The following is a 26212-nucleotide window of genomic DNA, read 5'->3' as shown; positions in this document are numbered from 1 at the left end:
GCCAGCCATAGCAATGACACCCACGATTCCTGCGCGTCTTTTGCATAGCACCTCAGATATTTCTTCAGGGTTTGGTTGAGACGCTCCGTCTGGCCATCGGTTTGTGGGTGAAAACTGGTGGATAGGGCGGATTCAATGCGCAGAACCTTGCACCACATGCGCCAAAACCTAGCAACGAACTGGGGGCCTCTGTCTGAAATAATGGTTCTAGGTAAACCATGTAACCGCACCACTTGAGACAGAATTAGATGGGCGGTCTGACTTGCTGTAGGTAGGTTTCTACAAGGGAGAAAGTGACCCATCTTGGTAAGACTATCAATTACCACCATGATAGCATTGTACCCCTGATCCATTGGCAATCCTACCACAAAGTCCACGCTGATGGTTTGCCATGGTTTTTTTCCGGAGTGGGCAAAGGCATCAGCTTGCCCTGGCTCTTCGCGTTTTCTCCCTTGGATCGAGCACATATCTCACACCGAGCTACCCATGTCGCAACGTCCTTAGCCCAACCTTTCCACCTGAAATGTCGTTGCACTATTTGCGCAGTTTTGGTGTACCCCGGATGACCAGCTATTACCGCATCATGACACCAATTGAAGGCTTGCATTCGAAGTTCAGGTGTTGGTAAATACAAACGATTACCTTGCAACGGTATTCCGTGCTTAAGGGTACGGTCCTGACTTACTTCGGCCCACTCCTTCCACTGAGCAGCAGACTTATGCTTAGAGACCTTTTCTAGGAAGTGAGATATATGAAGGGCACAAAGCACTTTTTCCGGTTGGATGATTGCTTCATCAGGTCTTGAAGTGACGTTCCTCGCGTCCCTTTGTCTAGACAGTGAATCTGCCTTGCGATTGTCGACCCCAGGACGGAAGGTTACTACAAACTCATATTCTGAAAAGAACAGCATCCACCTCATTTGCCGCTGGGTAAGCTGTCTAGCCTCCTTCATATACTGCAGGTTTCGGTGATCAGTATATACCGTGACCGGGTGTTGGGCCCCCCAAAGATAGTGTCTCCATTCCTGAAATGCCTTCTTGATGGCTAGTAGTTCTTTTTCTGCCACCGTATAATTGAGTTCCGCAGCAGATAGCTTCTTGGATAAAAACGCCACCGGATGAAGCTGTCCTGAGGTCTTGTTTCTTTGGGATAACACAGCCCCAATGGCTATATCCGAGGCATCTGCTTCGACTATAAAAGGTACTTCTGGCTGTGGATGCTGGAGTATAGGCGCTGAGCAGAAGGCCTGTTTTAAGAAGCAGAAGGCCTCCTCTGCCTCCTCTGACCAAACAAAAGACACTCCCTTTCTTAGCAACCTTGTTATAGGTGACACAATGTGGGAAAAATGACAGATGAATCTTCTATAGTAATTAGAAAACCCCAGGAAGCATTGCACGTCTCTCACACTAGTGGGCACTGGCCACTCTTGAACCGCCTGTATTTTTCTTGTCGACATGCAGAACCCTTCCGGGCTTAAATCCACCCCCAAGAACTCAACCTTCTGTACATGGAACTCGCATTTGCTCAGTTTGCAATAAAGATGGTGCTGTTGCAATGCTTGGAGTACTAGGGAAACATGTTCCATGTGCCGCTCTAAGGAGGTAGAATACACCAATATGTCATCTATATAAACGATCACAAAGTGGTCTACGTATTCTTTGAGAACATCGTTCAGAAAGTATTGGAAAGCCGCCGGGGCGTTACACAACCCGAACGGCATTACCAAGTATTCAAACAGGCCATAACGGGTCTTAAACGCCGTCTTCCATTCATCCCCTTCACGGATTCTGACCAGATGGTAAGCCCCCTTCAGATCTAACCTTGTATAGATAGTTGCCTCTTTCACCTGTTCCAATAACACAGGAATGAGGGGAAGAGGGTATCTATTCCTTATCGTGTTTTTGTTCAGCATTCTATAATCGATGCAGGTTCTCAACTCTTTATTCGCTTTAGCTATGAAAAAGAGTGGAGAAGCTGCCGGAGAACAAGATGGTCTAATGAACCCGATTTCCAGGAAACGGTCCAGATATCTTCGCAAATGTTTGGTTTCTGGGTCTGATAGAGCATATACCCTACAAGAAGGAAGGAGTGCTCCCGGAATCAAATCTATCTTGCAATCGTATATACGATGGGGTGGCAATGTCTCCGCCTGACCTTCGTCGAACAAATCCTTGAACTTGGCGTAAACAGAGGGCAATATCACCGCTTTCTCCACCACTGTGGCCAACTGTAACCCTTGAGCCAACGCTAACGCGGGGGGGTTATCATATAAGGAACCGACTTTCTCACTCCTCACGGACTGAAAACTAACCGTCTTGGCTTGCCAATCGATAACAGGATTGCTCTTTCTTAGCCAGGGCATTCCCAAAATTATTTCATACTGAGGAGCCTCTATTATATCTAGCCTGATTATTTCTCTGCGTGCCGGAGATACTCCACTGAAAACCAACCCCACATCCTCAGTTTGTTCAGTAAGGGGTCCAGACTTCAGTGGTGTACCGTCAACTGCCAACACAATTTCGGGGTTCTTTCTTGGAATTCTCAGAAGTCCCAGTCTCTTAACCACCCCTTCATCTATGAAATTTCCCGTGGCTCCTGAGTCTATCATTGCCCATACAGGATGGTTTCGATCTTGGGACACCAGCTCTACGGATAACAACAGGTGTGACGCCTTTTCTTCTGGTGGCAAGAGGGTTAAAGAAGTCAACCGGAACCCCGATAGGGGTTCTATAAAGGGCAAATCCTCTTTCTCTGATATCTTCCCTGACGTCACCGCGGCCTTTTGAGTGGGGGAGTAGGAGAACCTTTTTCTTGGTTTTTGGGGACATTCTCTCACATAATGACCCTTCCTGCCGCAATACATGCACAACCCCTGTACCCTCCTACTCTCTTTTTCGGCCTTTGACAGAGGTGCCCTAACGGCTCCCACTTCCATAGGTTCCCCGCATAAATCAGGGGAATTAGGAACTGGTCGCCCCTCTCTTTCTGGAATGACCGGCCGCCTATCACCCGCTCTACGCTCTCCCCTTCTCTCTGCTAGCCGATGATTCAATCTCAAGGTAAGATTCACAAGTTCAGTACACGTGGAAGGCTGTGGATCTATTTGGGCTAGGATATCCTTCATGTCGTCTCTTAATCCTTGATAATAGAGAGACATTCTCTTCTCCTCTGGCCACTCTGATTCCGCTACCAGTCTATTGAAGGTGGTAAGATAAGTAACCAGGTCAGACCTCCCCTGTCTCAGTTCCAACAGTTCTCTATCAGCACTAAAGGTGGTTGTTCTGTGATCAAACACCTTCTCAAAGGCCGACCGAAAGGCATTCCAATCCGATAATAATGGGTCATCGTTTCTAACTAACGGCACTGCCCAGTTGGCTGCATCTCCCGAGAGATAAGAAATAGCGAACATTACCCTGGAAAGGTTAGAGGGAAAAGACGCCGGTCTACATGAGAATTGGAGAGACAACTGCGTTAAAAAAGCCTGAACTTTCCTGGGGTCCCCTGAAAACCGTTCCGGACTGGCCAAAGGAATTGGAGGGGAGACGTTCACGGTTATCTGCGGTGTAGATGCTGAGGCATCGAAGGGATTCCTAGTAAGCCTGTCTACCTTGTCCCTTAGTGCCGCTGCCTCCACCCTAGAATCTGCCAACTCTTGCTGCACTAACACTAACGCCTGTAAGACATCATCCATAGATGCCATCTTTGCATTACACCGAGCAGGAGGAGTATTATTCGTGGGTGCGTTATTCTGTCACGGTGTAGGTACTCCTCAGACTCGGTGTGATGCAAACAAGGTCCACCTCCTGACACCACCAAGTCACTGATAAAAAACCACAGTGCATTGGAGTAATCAAGCGAGGGAAGGAAGGGGAAGGATCAGCAGGGACGGGATAACTGTAAAGAAAAATACACAGTGTTAATTATCACATTGTCTGTCTATTCTCATAAGGTCTCACTAAAACCAAAACGACCTGGACTGCCCATAACTCATAAGGGCAGAACTAGTCCAAAGCCTGACTATGTTCCATCAGCATCACCAATGGATGCCCCAAGCCACCTACGGCCACTAATAATCACCTAAGGGTCTCACCGCCCTTCCTCCTAAACAATACTACAGAACGTATAACCAAACGAACATAAGGAGAAAGAATAAGGTGAAGAAAATCTATTTTGTACTTCTTCCTATGATTCAGTTAACCCACTAAGCCTTTCGTTAATGTCACGTATATTTGAAGAAGTACTTCGTTCATATCTCAGTGAATGTTGACAAGAATTATTTGTCCCGGCTGTTTGGAATCCTGCAAACAGTAAATCTCATTCTGAATTGCCGCCAACAAAAAGCCAAAAGATTATGTCTCATAAGATCGCCGTTCCTTTATTATGGTACCTCAAAAGTAAAGTGCTCCAATTTATGACAGTCACTCCCAACCTGGCCGTAAGGAATGCAGAAATGAAGAAAGGCGATAGCCTCCGGCAAGTAGCAAGCTTGCCGCTTACCACCTTCTTAGTACTCGGAATTCGAAAGGAGGAGCAGCTCGGAACTCCTTCTGCCGGTAAAAGGTCAGTTTCCAGGAGGGGGCCTTGCTGAATCTCATTCCTCTTTTCGGGCCGCCGATGAGTTCCCCCCTGGGGAACGCCGTCCGCTCCTACTTCGTTGAGGCTCCGACCTGCCTCATTAGCACAAATAACGCACACCCGTTCCAGGGTGCGCCGACTTTTACGCGATCTCTACCGCGCTGGGCTTCATGGGAAGTGTAGTCCTTAATGACTACAATCTCCCGATCGGCCCTGTAGGCGCCGGCTAGCACCTGACAGGTGGAGGAGCATGTGATCATAATGTAAGGCTCTAAATTGTGCAAAGGAGGAGAGGCGAGTGAATGAAAGTTGCTGGGTTGGGGTGCTTGTGGTAGGTGTTTGTGAAGAGTGAGAAAGTAGGGGTGAAGATAGGATGGGATTTGTATTCTTTGTGTAGTCCTGAGGGTGGGAGTGGGTATGACGAGAAGTGTACTGAAAGTTTGCGTTTATTTGATGTGCTGATGTGTGTGGTCTGTATTGTTTTTGTGGAATAGTGAGAGGGGATATTGGTGTAGTTGTTTTTGGTGAGGGATTTTTATGTGAGTTAGTGCTGGTGAGTGGAATTAGAGTGCTGGATGGTGTGTTGATGTGTTTTGTAGATGAATGTATGAGGTGTGTAAGAGGTGATGGATGTGTGTCAGGGGAGTTAGTGTTAGTTGTGATGACTGGAAGAGGTAATATGTGTGGTGGAGTGAAATGTGGGGATTGTTTGGTTGTGTGTAATTGGTGAAGAGAGGGGAAGGGTGTTTGTAGATGGTGTGTTGGAAGGCTGGGTTTTGGCATTGTTATGATGAAAGGTGGTCTGTGTGGAGCAAACCGCGGATAGTGTTGTTGGTTAGTATGAGCAGAGAGTGTGTATCTGGAAGGCTGAGACTGAGAGAAATGTATACTGTAGTTTTGTGTTGTGTGGGTGATGGCAGGTTGTGTTAATGGGAGTGGACAGAGTAGTGTTTGCTGTGAGAATAAAGGTGTCTGACTGTTGTAGTTGTGGAGTATATGTGTATATGTGTTGTATAAAGGGTATTGTGTTGGGTGATGGGACATTGCAATCTGAATGCCCAAACAGGCAACTGTCCTTGTCCTCTCTGCCCTTTGCCTCGACACCCGGGCTGAGACACCCTGAGTCCTAGGCTTAAATAGCCCTACTGGCCAATAAGAACCTGGTCCTAACCAATCCAATTTCTAGCCCTGATTCAAGCAACTAATGGGAGACCCAGCCCTAATCACCAATCATAGCCCTATTCCAGACCACCAATCACAGCCCCAGCCCTAGAACCAGCAACCAATCAGAATCTCAGCCCTATCCACCAATCACAGCCCTAGAACCAACAGCCAATCAGAATCCCAGGTCTATCCACCAATCACAGCCATAGAACCAACAGCCAATCAGAATCCCAGGTCTATCCACCAATCACAGCCCTAGAACCAACAGCCAATCAGAATACCAGGCCTATCCACCAATCACAGCCTTAGAACCAACAGCCAATCAGAATCCCAGCCCTATCCACCAATCACAGCCCTAGAGCTAACAGCCAATCAGACACAGCCCTAGAACCAATAGCCAATCAGAATCCCAGCCCTATCCACCAATCACAGCCCTAGAACCAACAGCCAATCAGAATCCCTGGTTTATCCACAAATCACAGCCCTAGAACCAACAGCCAATCAGAATCCCAGCCCTATCCACCAATCACAGCCCTAGAACCAACAGCCAATCTGACAAAGCCCTAGAAACAACAGCCAATCAGAATCCCAACCTTATCCACCAAGAACAGCCCCAGCCCTGCAGCCAGCAACCAATGGAAAGACCAGCTCCCAACAACCTATCACAACAACATATGCAACAACCATTAGGAACTTATATAAGGAGCAAGTTAACTGAAGTCCCTGTGGGCACGGAGGAGGCAGCTGCTGCTCTATTCAGAATCTCCTTGGATACAGACAGGCTGAATCCACACTTCCAAGCTAGCAGAGTCTACTTTTCCAGGTAAGGGAGAGATTGTTTAAAAACAAACACTGGAATACTGCTGGCCGCGCACTCTGAAATGTGGCTTTTTTAAAGGCAAAAAAAAAACCAGGGGGGGGGGGGCAGACAGTTTCTAAACACAATTTAAACCACAGAAACAGATTAAAACTGTATCCTGAAAACACACTCTGGCAGATGAATGTAGCCTTTTTACTTAGAAAAAAGGTGGGGGGGTTTATGAAGTCATGTGCCACAAACTAGCAAGGTAATTCACACAGTCACTGCAAAAATGAATAAAAAACCTACCACTTTAAAAAGGCCAGGCTGCCTGAAACACAGAGAGTCCCAGTAAAACAGACACAGGTAGCTGAAATAAACACTTTTGAACAAATAATACTATTTACCCAGAAAATTCTGGGGGCTTCTTACCTAGGTCTTTTTGCAATCCTTGAACACTGGGTTGTATTAGGACACAGGGAAGATGCTGAGGCTCACAAAATGGAGGTGGCTGTCTTGGGCTTCCCTCCACAAACTTAAGGGGCCAGAGCAGGTGTACAGGGGAGGGCTCAGGTTCAACAGTGACTCAGAGAGCCAATCAGCTAAGTCCAGTCCCTGTGGGCAGGGAGGAGGCAGCTGCTGCTCTATTCAGAATCTCCTTGGAGACAGGCTGAATCCACACTTCCAAGCTAGCAGAGTCTGCTTTCCAGGTAAGGGAGAGATTGTTTAAAAACAAACACTGGAATACTGCTGGTCGCACACTCTGAAATGTGTCTTTTTTAAAGGGAAAAAAACAGGGGGGGCAGACAGTTTCTAAACACAATTTAAATCACCGAAACAGATTAAAACAGTCTCCTAAAAACACACTCTGCAAGATGTATGAAGCCTTTTAACTTAGAAAAAAGGGGGGGCTTTATGAAGTCATGTGCCACAAACTAGCAAGGTAATTCACACAGTTACAGCAAAAACTGATTTAAAAAAACCACAACTTTAAAAAGGCCAGTCTGTCTAAAACACAGAGTCCACAGTAAAACAGATACAGGTAGCTGAAATAAACATTTTTGAACAAATAATACTATTTACCCAGAAAATTCTGGGGGCTCCTTACCTAGGTCTTTTTGCAATCCTTGAACACTGGGCTGTATTAGGACACAGGGAAGATGCTGAGGCTCACAAAATGGATGTGTTGGTGTAGAAAACAGTCAAATCTTGCAGGTCTTGTCGTTGAAGTGGTAACTTTAATCAGCCAAAGCTAATTTTCTACCCTCCCCATGGTCGAGGAGGTATTTGTAGCATTGTTAGACATGCTTGGGTGGTCAGAAGCATTGTTGTTTCTTCTTTGAAGAGTTGTGTCCTGTTGGGTATTGAGAAGGCACTGGGAACTACCCAAGGGACTTTTGGGCCTATTGTGCAGGATCGGCCACACTGTAAAGTTTGACATCATCAATGGAAATGAATCTGTTAGCTTTGCAGCCTGGCAGTGGTGGTAAGATTACAGTTCTGGTGCCTCGTTTTCCCAGGACTGGGATCAGTGCTCTGTAGGATGGACTGAATTCCTTCTTCACAACAATCTTCTCACAAACCAGATCCCCGGCTTTAGGAATCCAGCCACTAGAAGTTGTTGGCAAATCCCTTATTCCTAAGGTGGCAGCACTGGCGGATGATTTATCATCAGAAAATTGCTGAAGCTCCTGTAAGAGAGTGAGACGTTCATTTATGTCAAAAAGTGTATCTGCTGGCATCAAATCAGGGCCATCAAGGTCTGGGACATACATAGGTATCCTATGAACCTCATAAGGAGTGCGCCCCCCAAGGACCTTCTTGGCAGATTATTCCCTGCTCTCTGGACCCACATATAGGTGATGAATCCAGCTGCAGCCAGAACCTAATTCTCTAGCTGTTAAGGACTGCTAGGGATCACAATTCCTCCTCTCCATGACTGAATATCCCTCGGGATGGTATGGTGAGGAGTAATGGAATTCAAAACCCATCGTCCCCATGGTGTCCCTGAATGCCTTAGAGGCAAAGGCAGGGCCCTGGTCCGAATGGAATACTGCAAATGCATATGTACCGATAAAGATCAGCAAGTCTTTTATACCAGTTTGATCGTCAGCCAACTGCTGAGGCCATACCCACAGGAATCTAGAACAAGAATCTATAGTGACTAAGATGTATTTGTATGCACCATCAGGTTGAAGGGGACCGCAATGGTCCAGGTACACACATTGTAGTGGCCTGTTGGACACTAAGAGGGATGTCTGTGGTGGACATTTAATGTTGGAGCCCTTAATCTGCTGGCAAATGTCACAATAGAGGACGTATTGTTTTGACTGTTTGTATAGACCTGACCACCAGAAGCGTTTCTGTCAGAGTGTTACTGTGGCCGAAATACCAGCATGAGAAGATGTGACACCCTCATGCACTGCTTTGAAGAGATCTAATCTCTGGTCTTGTTTGGGCATCACTCGATCTCCAACCCCAGGAAGTGTTGCATAGGAAACATTCTGTGCATTGATGTGGTAAAAGTATTTTGTAGGGTATGCTTTTGGGAGAGGCTTGCCTTCAGCTGAAGCTTTCACAGCAGCCAAAAGTTCATTATCCAATCTCATCTGGGAACGAGTCACTGCAGCCACAGAAGCCGAAGCCACTGGAGATTTGGCTGCTTCATCAGCCAAAGTGTTGCTGATAATGTATACTCCTACACGTTGGTGGCTCAATGTAGGTCCTACATGGACACAAGGTAGCTTATTCTTAAAATCAGCCACCCTCCCCCACAGAGTTCTGTGTTTTATTGTGTTCCCTTTGGAATCTCTGAACCCATTCAGTCACCAATGATTAAGATAATCATTGTTAGACTGGATGCAGTAGTATGAGTCACAGACAATCAAAGTCAGTAATCCTGGCTCTGTGTGTTCTAGTGCTAAGATAATGGCTTTGAGTTCAGCCAGCTGACCTGTGCAGTCCCCTAGGGTCTGCGTGTAGGTATTGTGAGGGTGGAATACACCATCCTTCATATCTCCACTCACACCTGCGCAAGCGGCTGAGAATTGATGTTTGGCACCTACAGCTAGTTGTGCTGAACCATCAGTCTAAATGACAGCATGGTATCTGTCAAGTGGCAAAATATCTAAAGGAGCGCGTACTCCTGTCTGTATTGGAGAAATTCTTGTGTCTGAAGTTTTGGATGTATTCAACATTGGTTGCAGTCAGTGAGGTTGCCCACTGAATCCAACGTGGATATAATGCTTTAGTGTTAAGAACGTTTGCTTTGGTGATAGCCTCTAAGGCTGGCACCAGAGTAATGACAATAATGCGTTTCCCTTGGGCAAGTAGTCTCTCTTTGAAGACAGCCATCTGAACTGCACTCAGAATTTTTTCTGTGGGTGCAAAACATTGTTCTGCATTGGAGTATAAATGAGATTCATATGCTATGGGCACTGTTTCAGCCTCGTTAAAAGTGACATAAGTGAACCCAATGGCACCAGCAAATATTCTGATGACCAGATTTGTTTTATTGTCATAGGTGTGCAAGTGTTTTGCTTCTAGCATGTCCTGTTGCAATTCCCTAAGAATGCGTGTGTGTTCAACTGTCCAGTGTTTGCTAGAAAAATCAGGGCGTATTAAGTCATAGAGTGGCTTGATATGTTGTACATAATCAGGAATGTAAGTCCTGCCAAAATTAGAGAAACCAAGGAAAGACTGTGATTTCTTGATTGTATGTGGTGGTTGGAGATGAGCACATTTTTCTAGAAAGTGCGGGGCCAGGCTCTTGCCCTCCTTTGACAGCTCAAATCCCAGGAACAATACACTGAGAAAGGCTATTTTAGTTTTTCTAAAATTAAATTTGTAGCCAAGGGCTGTGAATCCTAAAATGATCTGATCGACCCTGGCAAGATGAATGTTGAGGTCGTCTTCTGTGAGATAGATGTGATCCACATAGGACAACGCCTGCCTCGGGATCAATATCATGTAATATTGATGTTACACCGGCTGAGAACAGCCCTGGGCTGTTCTTGTAGCCTTGGGGCAAATGGCAGAAGTGTTTTTGTGAGCCAAATGATAATGCACTTAGGTCTTGACTTTCATGTGCTAAGTTCTGGCTCAAAAAACATTGACATTATCCAAGGTAATTTTGCATTTGTTGCACACTATGTTATTAATAAGTGCTGTGCTATGGAAATTTTGTATAGCATATGTGCATGTGTGACTGTTTAAATGTCTGTAATCTAAGACTATTCTGTAAGAATGGTCAGGCTTTGCAACAGGGAATAACGGGCTATTCATTTCAGAGACACAGGGCTCAATTACTCCCAGGTACTCGAGCTGAGTGAGGATCTCCCTCACTGGAGCTTTAGCTTCGTGTTTAACAGGATATTGTGGTTGAAGCTGGGGTGTAGACCTTATAGGTATTACATGACAAGGTAAGTCCTTGTCCCAACCTACATGGTTGTGGTATAACGCAGGTGCCTGTGCTAAAGCCCAGTTGACAGCGTACGCTTGTTTTACGGGAAGCAGACGTAACCACGACTCCCTAACAAAGAAGTCATGGATAATGAAAGTGGAACAACACTTTTGTTAACCATGACTTCCTTGTCTGGTGCCTTAACCACGCATTTGCTGAACCACGCACATGCGTGGTTAAGGCACAGAAGAAGGGAGTTGGCTGAGGAGGAAGACATGATCAGGTAAGTGGGGCTGTTTTAGGGGCGGGGGAGTCGGTGTATTTTTTGTTTTAGGGGGTATTTTTAGTTTTAGGGAGGGGTCGGGGTGATTTAGGTGTAGAGGCGGGGAGGGGGAGGGTTATTTTTAGTTTTAGAGGTGGGGGTCTGGGTGGTTTAGGTTTAGGGGCAGGGATGGGGGGTCGGACATTTTTAGTTTTAGGGATGGGGGTTGGGTATTTTGAGTTTTTGGGGGTGGGGGTCGGGGTGGTTTAGGTTTTAAGGGCAGGTGTGGGGGTTGGGGTGGTTTTAGGTTTTAGGGGTGGGGTGAGGGGTCGCAGTAATTTTAGGGGTGGGGTGGGGGTTGGGGTGGTTTTAGGGGCGGGGTGAGGGGTCGCAGTAATTGTAGGGGCGGGGTGGGGGTTGGGGTGTTTTTAAGTTTTAGGGGTGGGGTGAGGGGTTGGGGTTGTTTAGGTTTTAGGGACGGGGTAGGGGTTGGGGTGGTTTTAGGTTTTAGGCACGGGGTGGGGGGTTAGGGTGGTTTTAGGGGAGGGGTGGGGGTCACGGTACTTTTAGGGGCGGTGTGTGGGGTTGGGTGGTTTTCATTTTTAGGGGTGGGGGCAGGGGTGTGGGAGTCTCAGTAATTTTTAGAGGTGGGGTTGGTGGCGCATGCTGGAACCCTGCATGCCGTTCACTAATGCCTTTACCAGGAATGCCTTTACAATGAAAAATTATTGTTAAGGCATTCGTGGTAAAGGTATTAGTGTAACAATGCAGTCATTGTTCCGACCGGGTTGTTCAGGCATGTGTCGTTTTAGCATGCGTTGTTCCGACATACATTCTTGTTTTACTGATTCTGGAACAAGATCAGAGAAAGAAGGCAAACTGACCTCTTCCCCACGTGGGAGCTTACGGACGTGCTCGGGTGACCAGTCCCTCTCGGCCAGCAGGATATCACGACTAAGTTCATCCCAAAATATCACAACAATGGTGCACTCTACGTCTCCCTCAATTTGGATATTTAAATCATAAAGCCTGTCGGGTTGCGAGGACCTCCCTTCCGCAGTTTCAACTGCAATGTTATCACTAGCTTCTGTTGCATCTAGATGATCTTTTAGACTCTGGTGACATATCATGACCTCCCCTGCGCTGCCTAACAGTGTCACTGTCCTCGTCTTGTTCTTCAGCAATGTTCTCAAGTGTACTGGCATTTTTAATTGACAGTGCTGCCACCTTTTTCTTTTTAAACTGTGTTTGTTCTTGTGGGGACTTATCTTCTTTTTTTTCTGAAGACTGTGGTGAGTCTTTCTTCTATTTCACATATTTAGGACGTCCCCCTCTCTCGCTACGTCTATCCGATGTGTCCTGAAAGGAACGAGAGGGACGTGAATCAGTTTATCAGTCAGGAGCTTTTATATTTTCTCTATTTCTGAGAGTATATCTCCTATCGGAGTTCTCCAGGTGTGGAGAATCTGCTCTCTGATTTCACCTGTCTTTAAATTGCTTCTGTTTATCCCAGCTCTTTTTAGAACCCTCCTGTGCTTGTTTAGTACCTTCCTTCGAGCTTTTTCGGCTTGGCTCCCAAACTATCCTGTCCTATATTGGTATAGGTGTCAGCAATAATTTTTGGTAGCTGTTTTTCCTGGTCCAAATGTGGAATCTCTTGGAGCCGCTGGCATGCAACCAGTGCTACCGCTTCCCCTTTAATGTTACTAAGTATAATTGAGGAGACTGCGTTGAAGTTACGCATTAATTTAATTCCCAAATCTAGGGCTGGTGCAGCCCCGTGATCATTCTGAATTTGATTTAACACTTCCGGTAAATTGGCAAGTGCCGGGGTACTATGTGTGGTAGTATATATTGCAGCAAAGACTGTACCCCATGTGGCGCAGTCATCCACAAAGGGAACCATCACGAAGGGCAAGCACATTGTGAGGATTCTATGTTTTTCCTGTGCTCCCATATGGAGAAACACAGCTTCCAGCTGATTTGTTTTCTGGGCTATCCAGAACGTTCTCTTGTTCTGTGGGTACTGTACCCATGGTAGAATGTACTGTTTGTTGATTAATCCCAGCAGTAGCCAATTGATATGCAGTAGGTGCTGGGGGTGCTGGACGCACTGGTGTAGTGTTCAGAGTTCATATTACGAACTGAACAAGTTATCTATAAAGTGTTACTATCTCAATGTAAAAATTGTGCAGATCAGCTGCCTGCATATTTTGTGTACCTGGGTGAGGTGTGTGTGTGGCAAACATAGGCCACGTTGGTCCTTCATTACCTAAAGGATCTAATCTCATGGGTTGTATTACGTGTGGTAGGGCGCCAGTTTTGATGTTCTTGATAAGTAATCGGTATTTCAAGATACTGGTATGCTTGGTCTTGTTGAGGTACGTTTGCAATTCTGTATGTGTGGAATGTGAATGATCTTTGGTCTTCATCAGGAAAGGTGACCCAAGAGTAGAATGTTTCTGTTTGGTAAGCTTCACTAGCTTTTACTATGAATGCGACATCCCTGCCCTCGTCTGTTAAGCCATGCACTACTAAGAGTAGTGTTAATGCTTGGCTAGCATTCTCAGGAATGTTTATGGAGTTAGCCATATTTTATAATGGGTAAAGAGATGGAACACCAAGTGGGGAGAAAAAGTAATTTTACTAGTTCTAGCTCGAACAACCTACAGCCCAATTAGGAGCTCTCTGTTCAGCTGAGGAGGATCTTCCCCAAGACCACGGACGTCTCCATATAATGGTTCTTAGGGTACCTGTTGTATGTGTGACAGTGCTAGTCAGGGTATCTGTAAATTAGTGCCTGAACACTATCATTGGTGGCACCCTGTCGTAGTTTGACTCTTGCTCTAGGCAAGACTGCTGGTTTAAGGAGGACAGTACTTATGTTTGTAGGTGACTATGCCTGTCGTACAACAAGTTGCAACTGTCTTCCCAACCCTCCCGGCTCACAAGTAACACCTCACCAAAAACCCAAACAGTAAAAGGTGATTTGTGGCAGCCTTTACGCATGGACTCCAGAGTGTGACATCTCAGGGAGTATTGTGGTTAAACTGAGATTACCCCTTTCTCACATGAACAGCATGTCTCAATCAAACAGAGGCAATGAAGGAGATGCAGTAAAGATTTCATTAGGTTTTATTAACAAAACTGCAATCTACGATAAGTTGCATGGGCTGCAATGATAAGGATAATGAATAATGCAAGGAACAGAATTGTGAATACGAGCGTCATTAATACAAAGACCCCCACCATCTTGCATTAACATAAAATGACATAAAATGTTAAATATGTCCTAATACCCTAATAAGGTGAACCTAATCTCTAACCTAAAGAGAGCTAGGTATGTTAAACCTAATCTGCCAATGCAGTGTTCATGAGAAGAGACCCTAAACCCTTGTTACCTTGGAATGAGGTCTCTAGCTCATACTCTGTGTGGACACGAAGACTGGGTCAGCGTCAAGGCGACGTGCAGCATCGATAGCAGCAATGGCATCTGTTCAGAATCCAACTGACTATCTGTCTATGTAAGATGCATTGATACAGATCTGTTTGGATCCCTGAGGTAGGTCTGTTCCAAAACAGTAGATAATAAGACATGCTTGGGGTGGCAATTATATCAAAAAGTCCTTGAAAGCAAAAAGTGGGAAAGTACCTTAATGTGAATACCTACATCTTATCTATCTCTGGTGCTGAAAGTGACACCTTAGCACAGTGGCACTGATAGCAGGAAACTAAAACATTGTACTAACTAAAAACAATGCAGCGATCTTGGAAACATATAATTAAATAATTGAGCTAAAACAGAGCAAGCTAAGTAGGGTAAAAATCACTGGGTGACGGGGGCACAGGCCTGCAAACCAGAAGGCTAAGTGAACTCCTGTTTCCCATTTAAAACAAGATAGGATTCACTACAAGCTTCCCTGTGGATTCCCTGGATTGGCCCCTCAGTCCATGCTTGCATCCTCTTTCTAACCGGACAGATCTCCATTGAAGTGAATGGGACACCCAACCCTGTAACCCACCTCTACACCCAGACGCCCCAGAGGCCCCCGAGGTGAACTGTTTGTGTGGCCTTGGACCTTGCCCCATACTCACCTTAACTCCAGAAGAACAGTCCTGTAGGTCATTGTTAAGTGCCTGAATGCAGTATATATTTCTTTTCGGATAACCTTAGGGCAGTGGTTCCCAACCTCCGACTGCTTAGAAAATTAAATTATATTAGGAGGTTAGGTCCCCAGCTTTCAGCAATAACTCAGTGGGGGGTGCCCAGATTTCTGAAATGATGAAGTCGGGGTCCACAGAAGTCAAAAGGTTGGGAACGATGCCATATGGCACCTGATGTTGAAAAGCACCTATACACCTGGAAGCCCCAATGCCTCCCAAAGTTACCTTTTGGTGCTGCCTTGGACCTTGCCCCATACTGACCTTAAGTCCAGAAGATTGGTCCCGTAAGTCACTGCTAAGTAAATGTAAGCAGTACATGTTTTTCCCCATAGGATAACATTACTGCTCCAGAAATTTTACTTTGTGAACTTTTAAAACCTGTAAAAATTCATATCTCTAAAAGTATTCGAATCCGATGATTTTGATATCTAAATTCATATAAAAATGTGTGTTATTTTTATAAATTGGTGTTGGATTTCTTTATTAAGTGTGTGTCTCTCGTACTGCCCTTGTGTGTGCAATACATATTTGGCACCGCCCTCTGATATGTCTAATGGCTTGCCTACACTTCCACAAAAGAGAGCCTTAGGAGCGTCATTTGTGCCTCTGTAATACCTCTGGGGTTTGCTTGGACTCTTTACACAGTGTACCTCTTTTTGGTCCACTATTTAAGGAGCCAACTTCCTATAGTGAAATTTCATTACTATATATATATATATATATATATATACAATTGTATTTTGTAAGTTTACGCCGATTTTGCATCAAAAAATTACGCAAATGCAGCGCAAAAAAGTATAAATCAGGGCCAAAGTGTGCAGGTCTGCCCGGAATCCAAACAATCCCTTTTTTCTGTGGTGGATACCAATGTTCTATTCCAGCATAAAGTATGTTCTGCCTGAAGCACTGATATACTGATATGTTCCTACTGAGGGCTATGATTGAGGATCAAGATTAAGATTTTTTCTTTGGGACAGATGTTCTTACGGAGAGTAATCTGTTTTCGGTTACATAGCCAGTAACCATTTTTGCTCATCTCAGGCATAACTCTTGGGTCCTGATGATGATCCTCTTATTTGCATAAGGGTTTGAAACGTCGTTGACATTCGTACTTTAACTCCCTATGACAGTGTATGATTTGATAGGAGCAATAGTACTGTTAAGCTGTGACTTCTTTTGTGGATTGTTTTATCACATGTCGAATGCCTAAGCAATTGTAATTTGTTTTTATTTATTAAGGCTATCTCGTTTTCCAACCACATTGTTTTTTTTAATTTTGCTGAGAATAAATACTGTATATTAATTTATTACATTCTTTTCATAGACTTTATTGTAACTCTATGGTGTATTTAGTATAAAGTTACCTTCCTAAAGGATCTATATTCCTTTGAAAAACAGGATATTAGCAATATGTGAAGACTCCTTGAGTACCTACCTGCAGTAGCTCCCATCACATACCAGTATCATCTATGACAAAAAACACACAACACAACAAATCGAACTCCCCCACCCGCTTCCAGTTAGCATCCGATCAGTACAAGGAAGTGCACATCCAAGAGCATCCCCAGGTCATTTACCTTCATGGCAGACTTTGTGTATCCATTACCTCACCCATCGCAGCAGGCCCAATGCCCACAGCAATTTTACCACATGCCTGTCTATAACTTGCGCAGTACAGTGTGCAATACATGTAGCTGGGCGTGACCTCCTCCAGGGGTCTGCCAACACCTGCATCATAACTCCCCAAGAGAGCAGATCATCGACTAACTTCTCATCCTACTGCAACTGTTGCATGTGTGCTTCTTCTGCCCCAGCCCATTCCAGAAGGTCCCTCCTCCAGTCCCGACACTGGTACTGTGTCGGGACTGGTTTTGGCCAACTAATAGCAATACATCTATTAGCCAATATGAGACCCAATACCCTGAACCGTCTTGACATGTTTTAAACAAAAAGCAAAAAAGCAAAAAAAAATATCCCGGTGGGGAATGCTGCTCTCATCCCACCAATGAAAAGTTATATTAAATACATTTTCAAAAACTGGTGCAAGGGTGTGTGCACGACAAATTACTAAATTTGGCTCTATATTTTCATGTTTACCACATTCGTGGTAGATGTTTGAGAAAGGCTGTATGTTAAAATATTGAATACAAAAATGTGAACCTGCAACCATCTAGAATAATAGCTATCGAAACTGCATAATATCGTGAAGGTAAGAATACAAAGAGGAACGTGAATTTACTGTTCTAACCACATATCACTTTGCCTTGAAAATAATGTGCAAATCTATATATTGCAGTCGATGATGATGGAGGTCGATATTTAAAAGTCTGTGTTGTGGCGCCATACCTTTGAGGGAATGCTTTTGACTTGTAGAGTAAAGAGGTCTCATTAGGCAATAAACCGCTCACAGAGGCAGGGGTGGGGCATTAATCATTGCCAACGGCAGGTGCCAATCTCCTTCTGTCCAGTGCAACCATCTTCAGCCTGCGAGAATGTCTAGAGATGTGAGTGTGTGTCTCAGTATCCTGAGAAAGGCCCAGGCACCGCAGCCCATTTATCAACCCATGCATGCATGCCATAAAATACAAGGGAATTTGTAGTAATTCATTTCAAACCCAGGAACCGAAAATCCATGTCCAGTCAGCAGAGGTGCAAAAAGAAGGATGAAGGGTGGAAAGACGATTAACTCAATCATCTCTCAATACACAATACCTGTTGTAGCAAACACTGCCTTCCTCAAACAGGAGTACAGCAATCAAACACTCATATGTGACAGTAATTTTACCTTACTCGCTTTGGTGTGCATAATTTTATTAACTAAACCCTCTAGCGCTCTGAAACCACTTCAAACTGTCGACATTGACTGACTTCAAGTTATGACTTTCCTCTAGTGTTCATTAAGAAACAACATGCAACTGAGATTCTACTGAGGAAGAAACGTGCAAATTCGGGGCTGGAGGAGTTCAAGAAAGGGAACCTTGAGCGAGAATGCATGGAGGAGCGGTGCTCATACGAAGAAGCCCGAGAAGTCTTTGAGAATGACGATGCCACTGTAAGGTCAAGTAAATAAATAGTAAATAGCCCACAGTGTCCATTTAACAGTTGCCTGCACTAGATGTCTCTATTTAGAGGACAATCAAGTATTTGGTCCTTAGTTCATTCCGTTGTGGGGTGATGGAGGTGATCCCTGTCATGACAGAGGAGGGCACTATTCCTCTGTAATCTGCTGTGGTAGATTTTGCATGTGAAATATGCCTGTCAAGGTCCTCCATCTACCAGTTGTCCCAGTAACAGAAGTCATTTCCAATGGGCGGTACATTATAGCAGTATGACCCAAAAGGCCCCCTAAATGCCGTTTCATTTACTATACCATGCTAGTCATTAATGGACTGAGATGGATTTAACTAGAGTCAAGGTGCATATTTCACTGAGGGCGGATTTTAGCAAATACAAGAGCACGGATTCTCTGGGTTATTACAGTCAGTCATACCTCACAGATGCCCATTTGACTGTAATGGGCAACATTCTAGGTGGCAGATTTACAAGAAAGTGGCACATCGGTCCCGATGTGCCACTTTTCTTGTGTCCTCCTACCAGCAGCACATAACACCCTCGTTGCTCCGTGTTTATGAGACGGCACACCATGGCGGTCGTTAGCACAATTGAGTCAACATTTTTGACACTTTTGTGGCACTTTGCTGCCGTAGTGTCAAAAATTTGGACACTAGTGCAGAAAAGCACAAGGAGGCCCATGTGTTATTATGGGTGCGTCATTTAAACGCCTGCCTTGAGCAGGCATTAAAATTGATGTAAATTTCACTGAACCATTTTTTCAGGCCTGCCTGTGTGGGAATGCCCCCCTTGCATATATTATGCCTGGTGCAGGCATAATGTGGCGCAAGGGGTTACAAAGTGGCACAATGCATGCATTGCTCCGCTTTGTAAATGTGGCGTAGGAGAAAGACCTACTTAGCGCAAATACAAAATGATGCTAAGGCAATGCTAAGAGGCAATAGAGGTTTGTAAATCTGCCCCTAATATTCTAATGTGTAGATTGATGACTAAAATATGGTAGGTGCAGTGGCTGCAAGGGCTGCCTCAAAGTGTTGGTATAAGCTTGGGTCAGCAACTCCTCAAAAAGAAATGGAGCTAAGTGTGATTCACGAATGTAGAACACAACGGAGAAACATTAAAGCAACCAAATGTATGGTTCTGCACAGAGATAGTATTATTTTGTCTGTTGGTGAGAAGTGCGTGTATAACAGCCATGAGCAGCTTTTTCAAGTGTCTGATATTTTAGCTTTGTCCTGAAGATAGCCTTTAAAATATAGGCATTGCTCAAGAGCGTGGTTAGCAAGCAAGAGAAATGCTCACCGTGGTCCTGCTTCATAAATGGCATGGTGGAAATGAAATTGTATTGTAACGTAATTGCATTAATAGAGGGCTGAATAGCCATTGGCGTAACAAAGACCCATGCATCCCCTGCAGTGCGAGGGGGAGCAGGCTACAGGGGGGCCCTTCAGCACAGTACCCTGGCATAGAGCTCCGGAGTGAGTCTGGAGTGGGGACCCACCAAGTACTTTGCAGTGGGCCCTCTTAAGTTTTTTTGTGCCACTGCAAGTAGCACCATCTTACTGGGGACAGGAAGCACAGGGTGATCAGAAAGAAGTACAGGGCATATTTACAAAGAATTGGTGAAGCATGCAGCTGCACCAAAATTGGCAGCGCCGCGCTGCGTCAGTTCTGAAATGCAGGGATGCACAGTATATACAAAAATACAGCGCATCCCTGTGTTTCCCCCATTCAAAATTAGCTGCCTAGTACCAACGCAGCCACCCTTGCGCCATGGTGCAAGGATGGCTGTGTAGCGGAGGAGATTGTTTTTGTGCAGGAAGGGGCACCTTCCTGTACAAAAACAATCTTGAATGGCAATTTGCTCTTTCTATCTGCAGCACAAATAGAAAGAGCAAAAAAGGAAGAGAAACTAAAGCATTTCTTCTCATTGGGCCATGCTAGCCACCCTTGGGGTGGCGTTAGATTTTGTCGCTGCCACAGATTTACGATATCTTGTAATCTGGGACAGTGTCAAAATGCAATTGGTGTGCTGTGGAACGCCCACAGCAACACTCATTGCACGCCCCTTCCACGCAAAGTGCTGCATGTGAAGGAGTCGTATTTACAAGGTGGCGTTAAGCCACATAAAGTAGCTTAACTCCGCCCTGTAAATACGGCACAGTGCGCAGCGCCACCGCTTTGGTGGTGCTAGGGGCTTGTAAATATGCCTCTATGTGTCTCTGGTGTGGCTTATGTCGGTAGTGTTTCAGTGTTGTCCATAACAACCAGAGTATGCTCCTATTGTGTTTTCGTAGCTGCACCTTGAAGATAGTGAAGCAAAATGATTTGGAGGTCTGGGTTGTATACCACTGTTTCTCCTAGCACATTTTCAGATTCCATAATTAAGGATTTTTTATTTCGAATTTACACAGTTTTGGTCTAGTTTTGATATTTTTCCTTCTTAACACAATCATTGTTTTTTTAGCTTTTTTATTTTGTTGACATTTAATATTTTTCAAGTGTTTAAGTGTAACGTTTTAGTATTGTTTAGAAGGATGGTCTGCGGGGCTGCATAGTAAAGTAGATCTTTCTTTTCTGGGATTATCTTTGCAGCTCTAACTTGATAAAAAAAAGGCTTTTGCCAAAGACGGCCCCCATGGTTTACGCAATGTCATGAAAGCTGAGCGTCTGAAACTATGAATCTAGCTGAGCGCTGATTAAAGGTTTCTGACTTATTATGAATTCTAAAAGAATTCCAGGAGTACTCCTGGTAACGTATGACATGTGTAGTTTACACAAGCGCATATTCACATTATTTCTACCTAATTGATACTGCTGCATATAGGAATGCAAAACAAATTTGTGGTAACATAATTAACATTTTTTTCCCTATTGAAAAGTGTTTTTCACCACAGAAAAAACACTTAAATTGTCCTCTTTCCAATAAAATATTGGTGTGACCACACTTCCACTGCAGAATTGCATTTACTCCTGCCTTTGACAAGAGTAACTTTGCAAGTGTTCCCTGGGTGAAAAAAACCTTACTTTGTTGTCTTATAGGTATGAGTGTGAGGGTGTTGACCATTTTACACAATCTGACTACCCAAAAAGACATTCAAACTGAGCCTTAAAACTGATTAGTAAATACAAAATTCTATACTACTGGTGGAATTTCCATATTCATAAATGAGCATCGAATGAGCATCTCCATTATTTTAAAACAAGGGTTGGTAAACTCCACAAGCCAAATCATAATTTTAGTGCACCTAAGTTGAATGTAAGTGCACAGGATCATCTGTAGATTTGGCCAACTTTACACCGTACCAGACTTTGCTATAGCCTTTAGAATCTGGTAGATTCCAGCCATAAAATACTGCCAACATCGTTATGATATTTGTGGCCAAGGTTCCACACCGCCATTCATATCTTTCTGTTGGGCCTCATCTCATTAAAAGGTCGGAATATTACTCACATGCCTCCAACATACATATAATAAGTTGAAGTCCCTTCTCAAAATTAATTGCAAGAGATTTCAATGTGACCCTAAAGTGCATAGAAGGAAATCTAGAGGGTGTGCTTAACTAGGGAAGAACATTTGCCAAATGATGATGCTGCACTGAAAGTGCAAGGAACTTATCAATAGGAATATTCCTACTCAAATAAATTTTCCAGAGTGGAGACTAACAAGAATAGGGAGGCTAAAATCAGGGCAAGCATTGCATATCACGGCGTTCAGTGCAAGGGAGATTCAAAATGGACTTTATTCATTTTTTGTGCAGCAAGAGCACAGCCAGTGACACAGCAAAACATTATCTACAATAGGCATGCCATGGTCAGGCAATTGTATGCAGTTTGTGGACTTCAAAACCATTTGGAGTACTTAATGGTTTCCGTACCCTGTCAGACTGTGATGACTTGTGCCTGCCTATTAGGCCCCAGTCTTCTAAAAAAATACAGTATGAATTTCCGCATCATCAATTTCAGTTCAGGGCAACATCCATATTCAGGTTCAGTGAGAAAATGATTCTTGAGTTACAAAATACCCCAAAGGAACAATCCAGCCAGCTATGCAATTCTATAGTTTCTCATCCTTCATAACTAATATGAAGAGTAAATCCTCCTCCTTGGTGAATTTTGGAACATCATTCTGTCAGCTTTGTCTTTCTTGAAAATCTGGACAGAGCCAATTTATGGTAATTCAACGTTTGTCTAAGAAAATGAAAAGTGTTGCTTTTTTGGAATGAATCAGTAGACAGTAGCCATGATTCACATGTCTTCCGCACTTGATGCCTTGACTTGTAGCAAACTAGTCAATTACCTCTTCTCGCAAACTGACGATCTTGGCACAGTCACACCAGATAGAAGATGGTAGCTTGCACTTTGGCTAAGTACTGTCTTTATTTGGATCATTTTGTGCACAGTATAAACATGATGCAAAAAGTTAAATTATGTAAATGTGCACATACTCACAGCCATATATTAATCTCTGTCAGCTCCAGCGTACAGTCTATCTCTCATTTGCCCTTACAGTCTAAGGTGTCTTAACAATCTTTTGCACCAAATAATAATGGGAAATCCCCCCACTCCAATAGCGGCATACAAAGTATAGGGCATGAGTGTTGGAAATAATTGGACAATCAGGAAATTATTTCCATTTGTACCTAATAACATTTAGCAGTCTGATATATTGCATAAAGTGTTTTGTGAGATGTCAGATATTACCTTTTCATCCCTATAATGTGGAATTCTATGCAGAACATTGATTATTGATCAAACAACAGGACATTTGATATTTCAATAATCCCGTTTAGGTGCGTGCTTCATAATTCCTTGATCCACCAAGTGTGTTTTTGTTGTGATAATCTTTTTTCTGGTGCCACCCTACACTAGGGAAGGGATATTATCTATAATTATCTTAGAGAAGAGATGAATGATGTCCCTAGGAAAAATGACTTGCTGTAGGAGAATTAAAGGATTTGCTTCATACACAGTATCTGTGTTCCATATAATTAATTCCCATTGTACTTTTTGTTTGCACTAAACAATAGCACTCGCAGAGACAATGAACCATAAAAATAACATAACTCAATTCACTTGTAAGGAAATATTAGATGTAATACTTTTTAATTTTTTCTCCAAAACCACAGTGATCCTCGTGGGTCAAATCTAAAATCATCTGATATAGCCTTCTAGCCATTAGTTTCCTCAATATTTTACCACCGAAGTTTAGCATGGAAAGGGATTCATAAACTGTAAAATGTAAGGTTTTTTTTAGGTTTCACCTGCACGCGCGCTTGCTCGCTGTGCTTGCAAACTCTTGTGGATAAAAAAAAGAAAATCTTAAAATTGGCTTAGAACCCGCCCGTTACTTACCTGAACTTACCATTGGCTTAGTCCTACATCTCTGTTATTTACATGCTTCTGATTGGCCCGCACATCATCTACTTTGTCTCCTTTCACTTCCTGATCTCTCCTTTGCCATGCATGCCATCGGACCAAGTATTCCTTCCGATCATGGCTCACTGGCTTTTGCCCAGTGTCCTTCCTCTGACCACATGCTTCGCAAGCTACTTTTTAGAACTTTTATAAATGCACTCTCTAGGAATGCACACATCTTCAGTCCGTCTGCTCTCGTAATACTTTTCTTGTTAGGTTTCACCTGCATGTCCTTGCTACTTTTCCCCCTCAGACTCTTCCCTCTGCAAAACTTGTACTTTTTTGCAGTTTCATGTAGCCTGAGCTGAACCCAACAGTATCAGAGTGTATTGCAGGAACATCAGTTACATTACAGGTGGGCACATTAATTTACATTAAAACCTTTAACTAGAACCCAAGATGTTGAGCCTTGGCCGAGACTCAAACTGGGTGACTGTTGTGACATCATAGGAGGGAATAATCAGAAGAGGAAAATAGTATTTGCGGTGAGTACAAGAACATGTCAGCACTTTACAAATCCCAAAAAGGATTGACACCATTTTCAGTCTTTAAAAGAGCGGAAATCCCAAATAACCACACTTGTAATGCCACTCAAAGGAGGGGCATTTCACGGACACACTCGGAGAACAAGGTTACTTTAACCTTACACAACCCCACATACTCGGAACACAACCGGTAGAATCTTTTGTTGTTAGTGAGTGCAGCAACACAGTGAGAAAGCCACAGCCAGACACCCTTTTGCTTGCTTTTTGATATGCCTGCCAAGACCGTTATCTGTCCTCTCCATAAATATTAGGCTTATCTCAGTGTCACATGCCTTCGCTCGCGAGGGTGCAAGCCAAGTCAGTCGAATGAGGTCACAGTAAAACACATAAAGGAACTAGGAGATATCAGGAAAAATTCAATTGTGAGGCCCAAAGATCCCTGCAAAGTGATGATTTTTTGGGGTTCAATTCCTTGGCATCACTTTAGCATTTTCTGATAAACATCTTATCCGATATGGTAACCGTCTCTGTCATCTTGGAGGCTGTAATATGTTCCTTTTGTAGCAGCTGATGTGAATCACAACCTTTATATATAACCTTGTGCCTCAAATGTAGTGGGCCAGGCAGTGCTCTAATCCTATCCAAACATCTGCTCATATGTGTATAGCCCCTAGAAGCCCCATTCCAGTCCCGCACAAAAAGTAAAAGCTTTTCCAAACAGGTCTAATGTGGAGTGATGACACAGCTTGAAACAGAGATGCCTTCTATAAAGTTCTCATTTGACAAGAGTTTGCCATGCCATTGTAACCATTACAAGACTATGGGGGTCATTACAACCTCGGCGGTCTTTTCACAAGTCCGCCGAGGGACCGCCGTGCTGAAGACCTCCAGTGGTGGCGGTTTTCCGATTGGCGAATTATGATTGCTGGCAGCCCTCCGTCCTTTTCCGGATGGAGAGCCGCCAGCAGCCACACTGGCGGTCGGCGGGGAAGTGGAGGTTGCTCCACCTCCACTGCCCCGTCAACATAACACCAAGCACCGAATCACGTTATGTGATTCGGCGTGGCGGTGTTCTGTTGACGGGGTGCTGGCGGCAGAGCAGCCCCTATGGATCCTGTCCCCTCCTGGAGGATCAACGGACCAGGTAAGTTGATCGTCCGTTAGGGGAGGGGGTTGGGGGGTGTTGTGTGGTGTGTGCATGCATAGGAGTGTGCATATGAGTATGAAGAGGGTGTGTGTGAGTGCGTGTATGGATGCGGGGGTGTAGTGTGTTTGGAAATTTGTGCGTGTCTGCCTGTATGTATGTCTGTATGGATGTGTACATGTATGTCTGAATGTGGCTGTGCATGTATGACTGTGTGTGTGTCTGTTGGCACGTTTGTCGTGTGTGTGCGGGTATGTGTGTTGGTGGTGTCTGCATGTGTGTCCGGTGTGTATCTGTGTAGTGATGTCTGGGTAGGGGTGGGGAGGAGGGTCCTGCCACCTTTGGAGGGTGGTAGGGGGTGTCGGGGAAGGACTTGGGGTGGGGGAGACCCCTATCAGTGCCAGGGAAAGAATTCCCTGGCACTGATAGGGCTTACTGCCATGGATTTCATGGCGGTGCCCAACCCCATGAAATCCATGGCGGTCAGCCGGGTCATGATACTGCTGACGGTCTTGTGACAGCCGCCGGGCTGGAGACCCAAGTCTCCAGCCCAGCGGTCATCTCCGCCCTGGCAGTCGGTTCGGAGAAGTGGCGGATGACCATGGCGGTAACCGCCATGGTCATGATTCCAATTTTTTTACTGCCAGTCTGTTGGCGGTAAGACCGCCACTTCTCCACCAACCGCCAGGGTCGTAATGAGGGCCATTATCTCATGATGGGGCCTATG

The 26212-nt window shown here is 44.5% G+C and overlaps 1 protein-coding gene across 1 annotated transcript in view; it reads left to right on the top strand.

Annotated features, from left to right (window-relative positions):
• F10 (coagulation factor X) overlaps positions 1-26212 on the top strand; it is a 242593-nt gene that overhangs the window by 35148 nt on the left and 181233 nt on the right. The window contains exon 2 of the mRNA XM_069204955.1: positions 18258-18418. Within this exon, the coding sequence (XP_069061056.1) occupies positions 18258-18418 (161 nt within the window). The remainder of the gene's footprint in view (positions 1-18257; positions 18419-26212) is intronic.

Source organism: Pleurodeles waltl, chromosome 8 (assembly GCF_031143425.1).
Source record: "Pleurodeles waltl isolate 20211129_DDA chromosome 8, aPleWal1.hap1.20221129, whole genome shotgun sequence".
Lineage (NCBI taxonomy): Eukaryota > Metazoa > Chordata > Amphibia > Caudata > Salamandridae > Pleurodeles > Pleurodeles waltl.
Note: the sequence above shows the minus strand (reverse complement) of the source record. Positions and strands in the feature narration are given on the sequence as shown.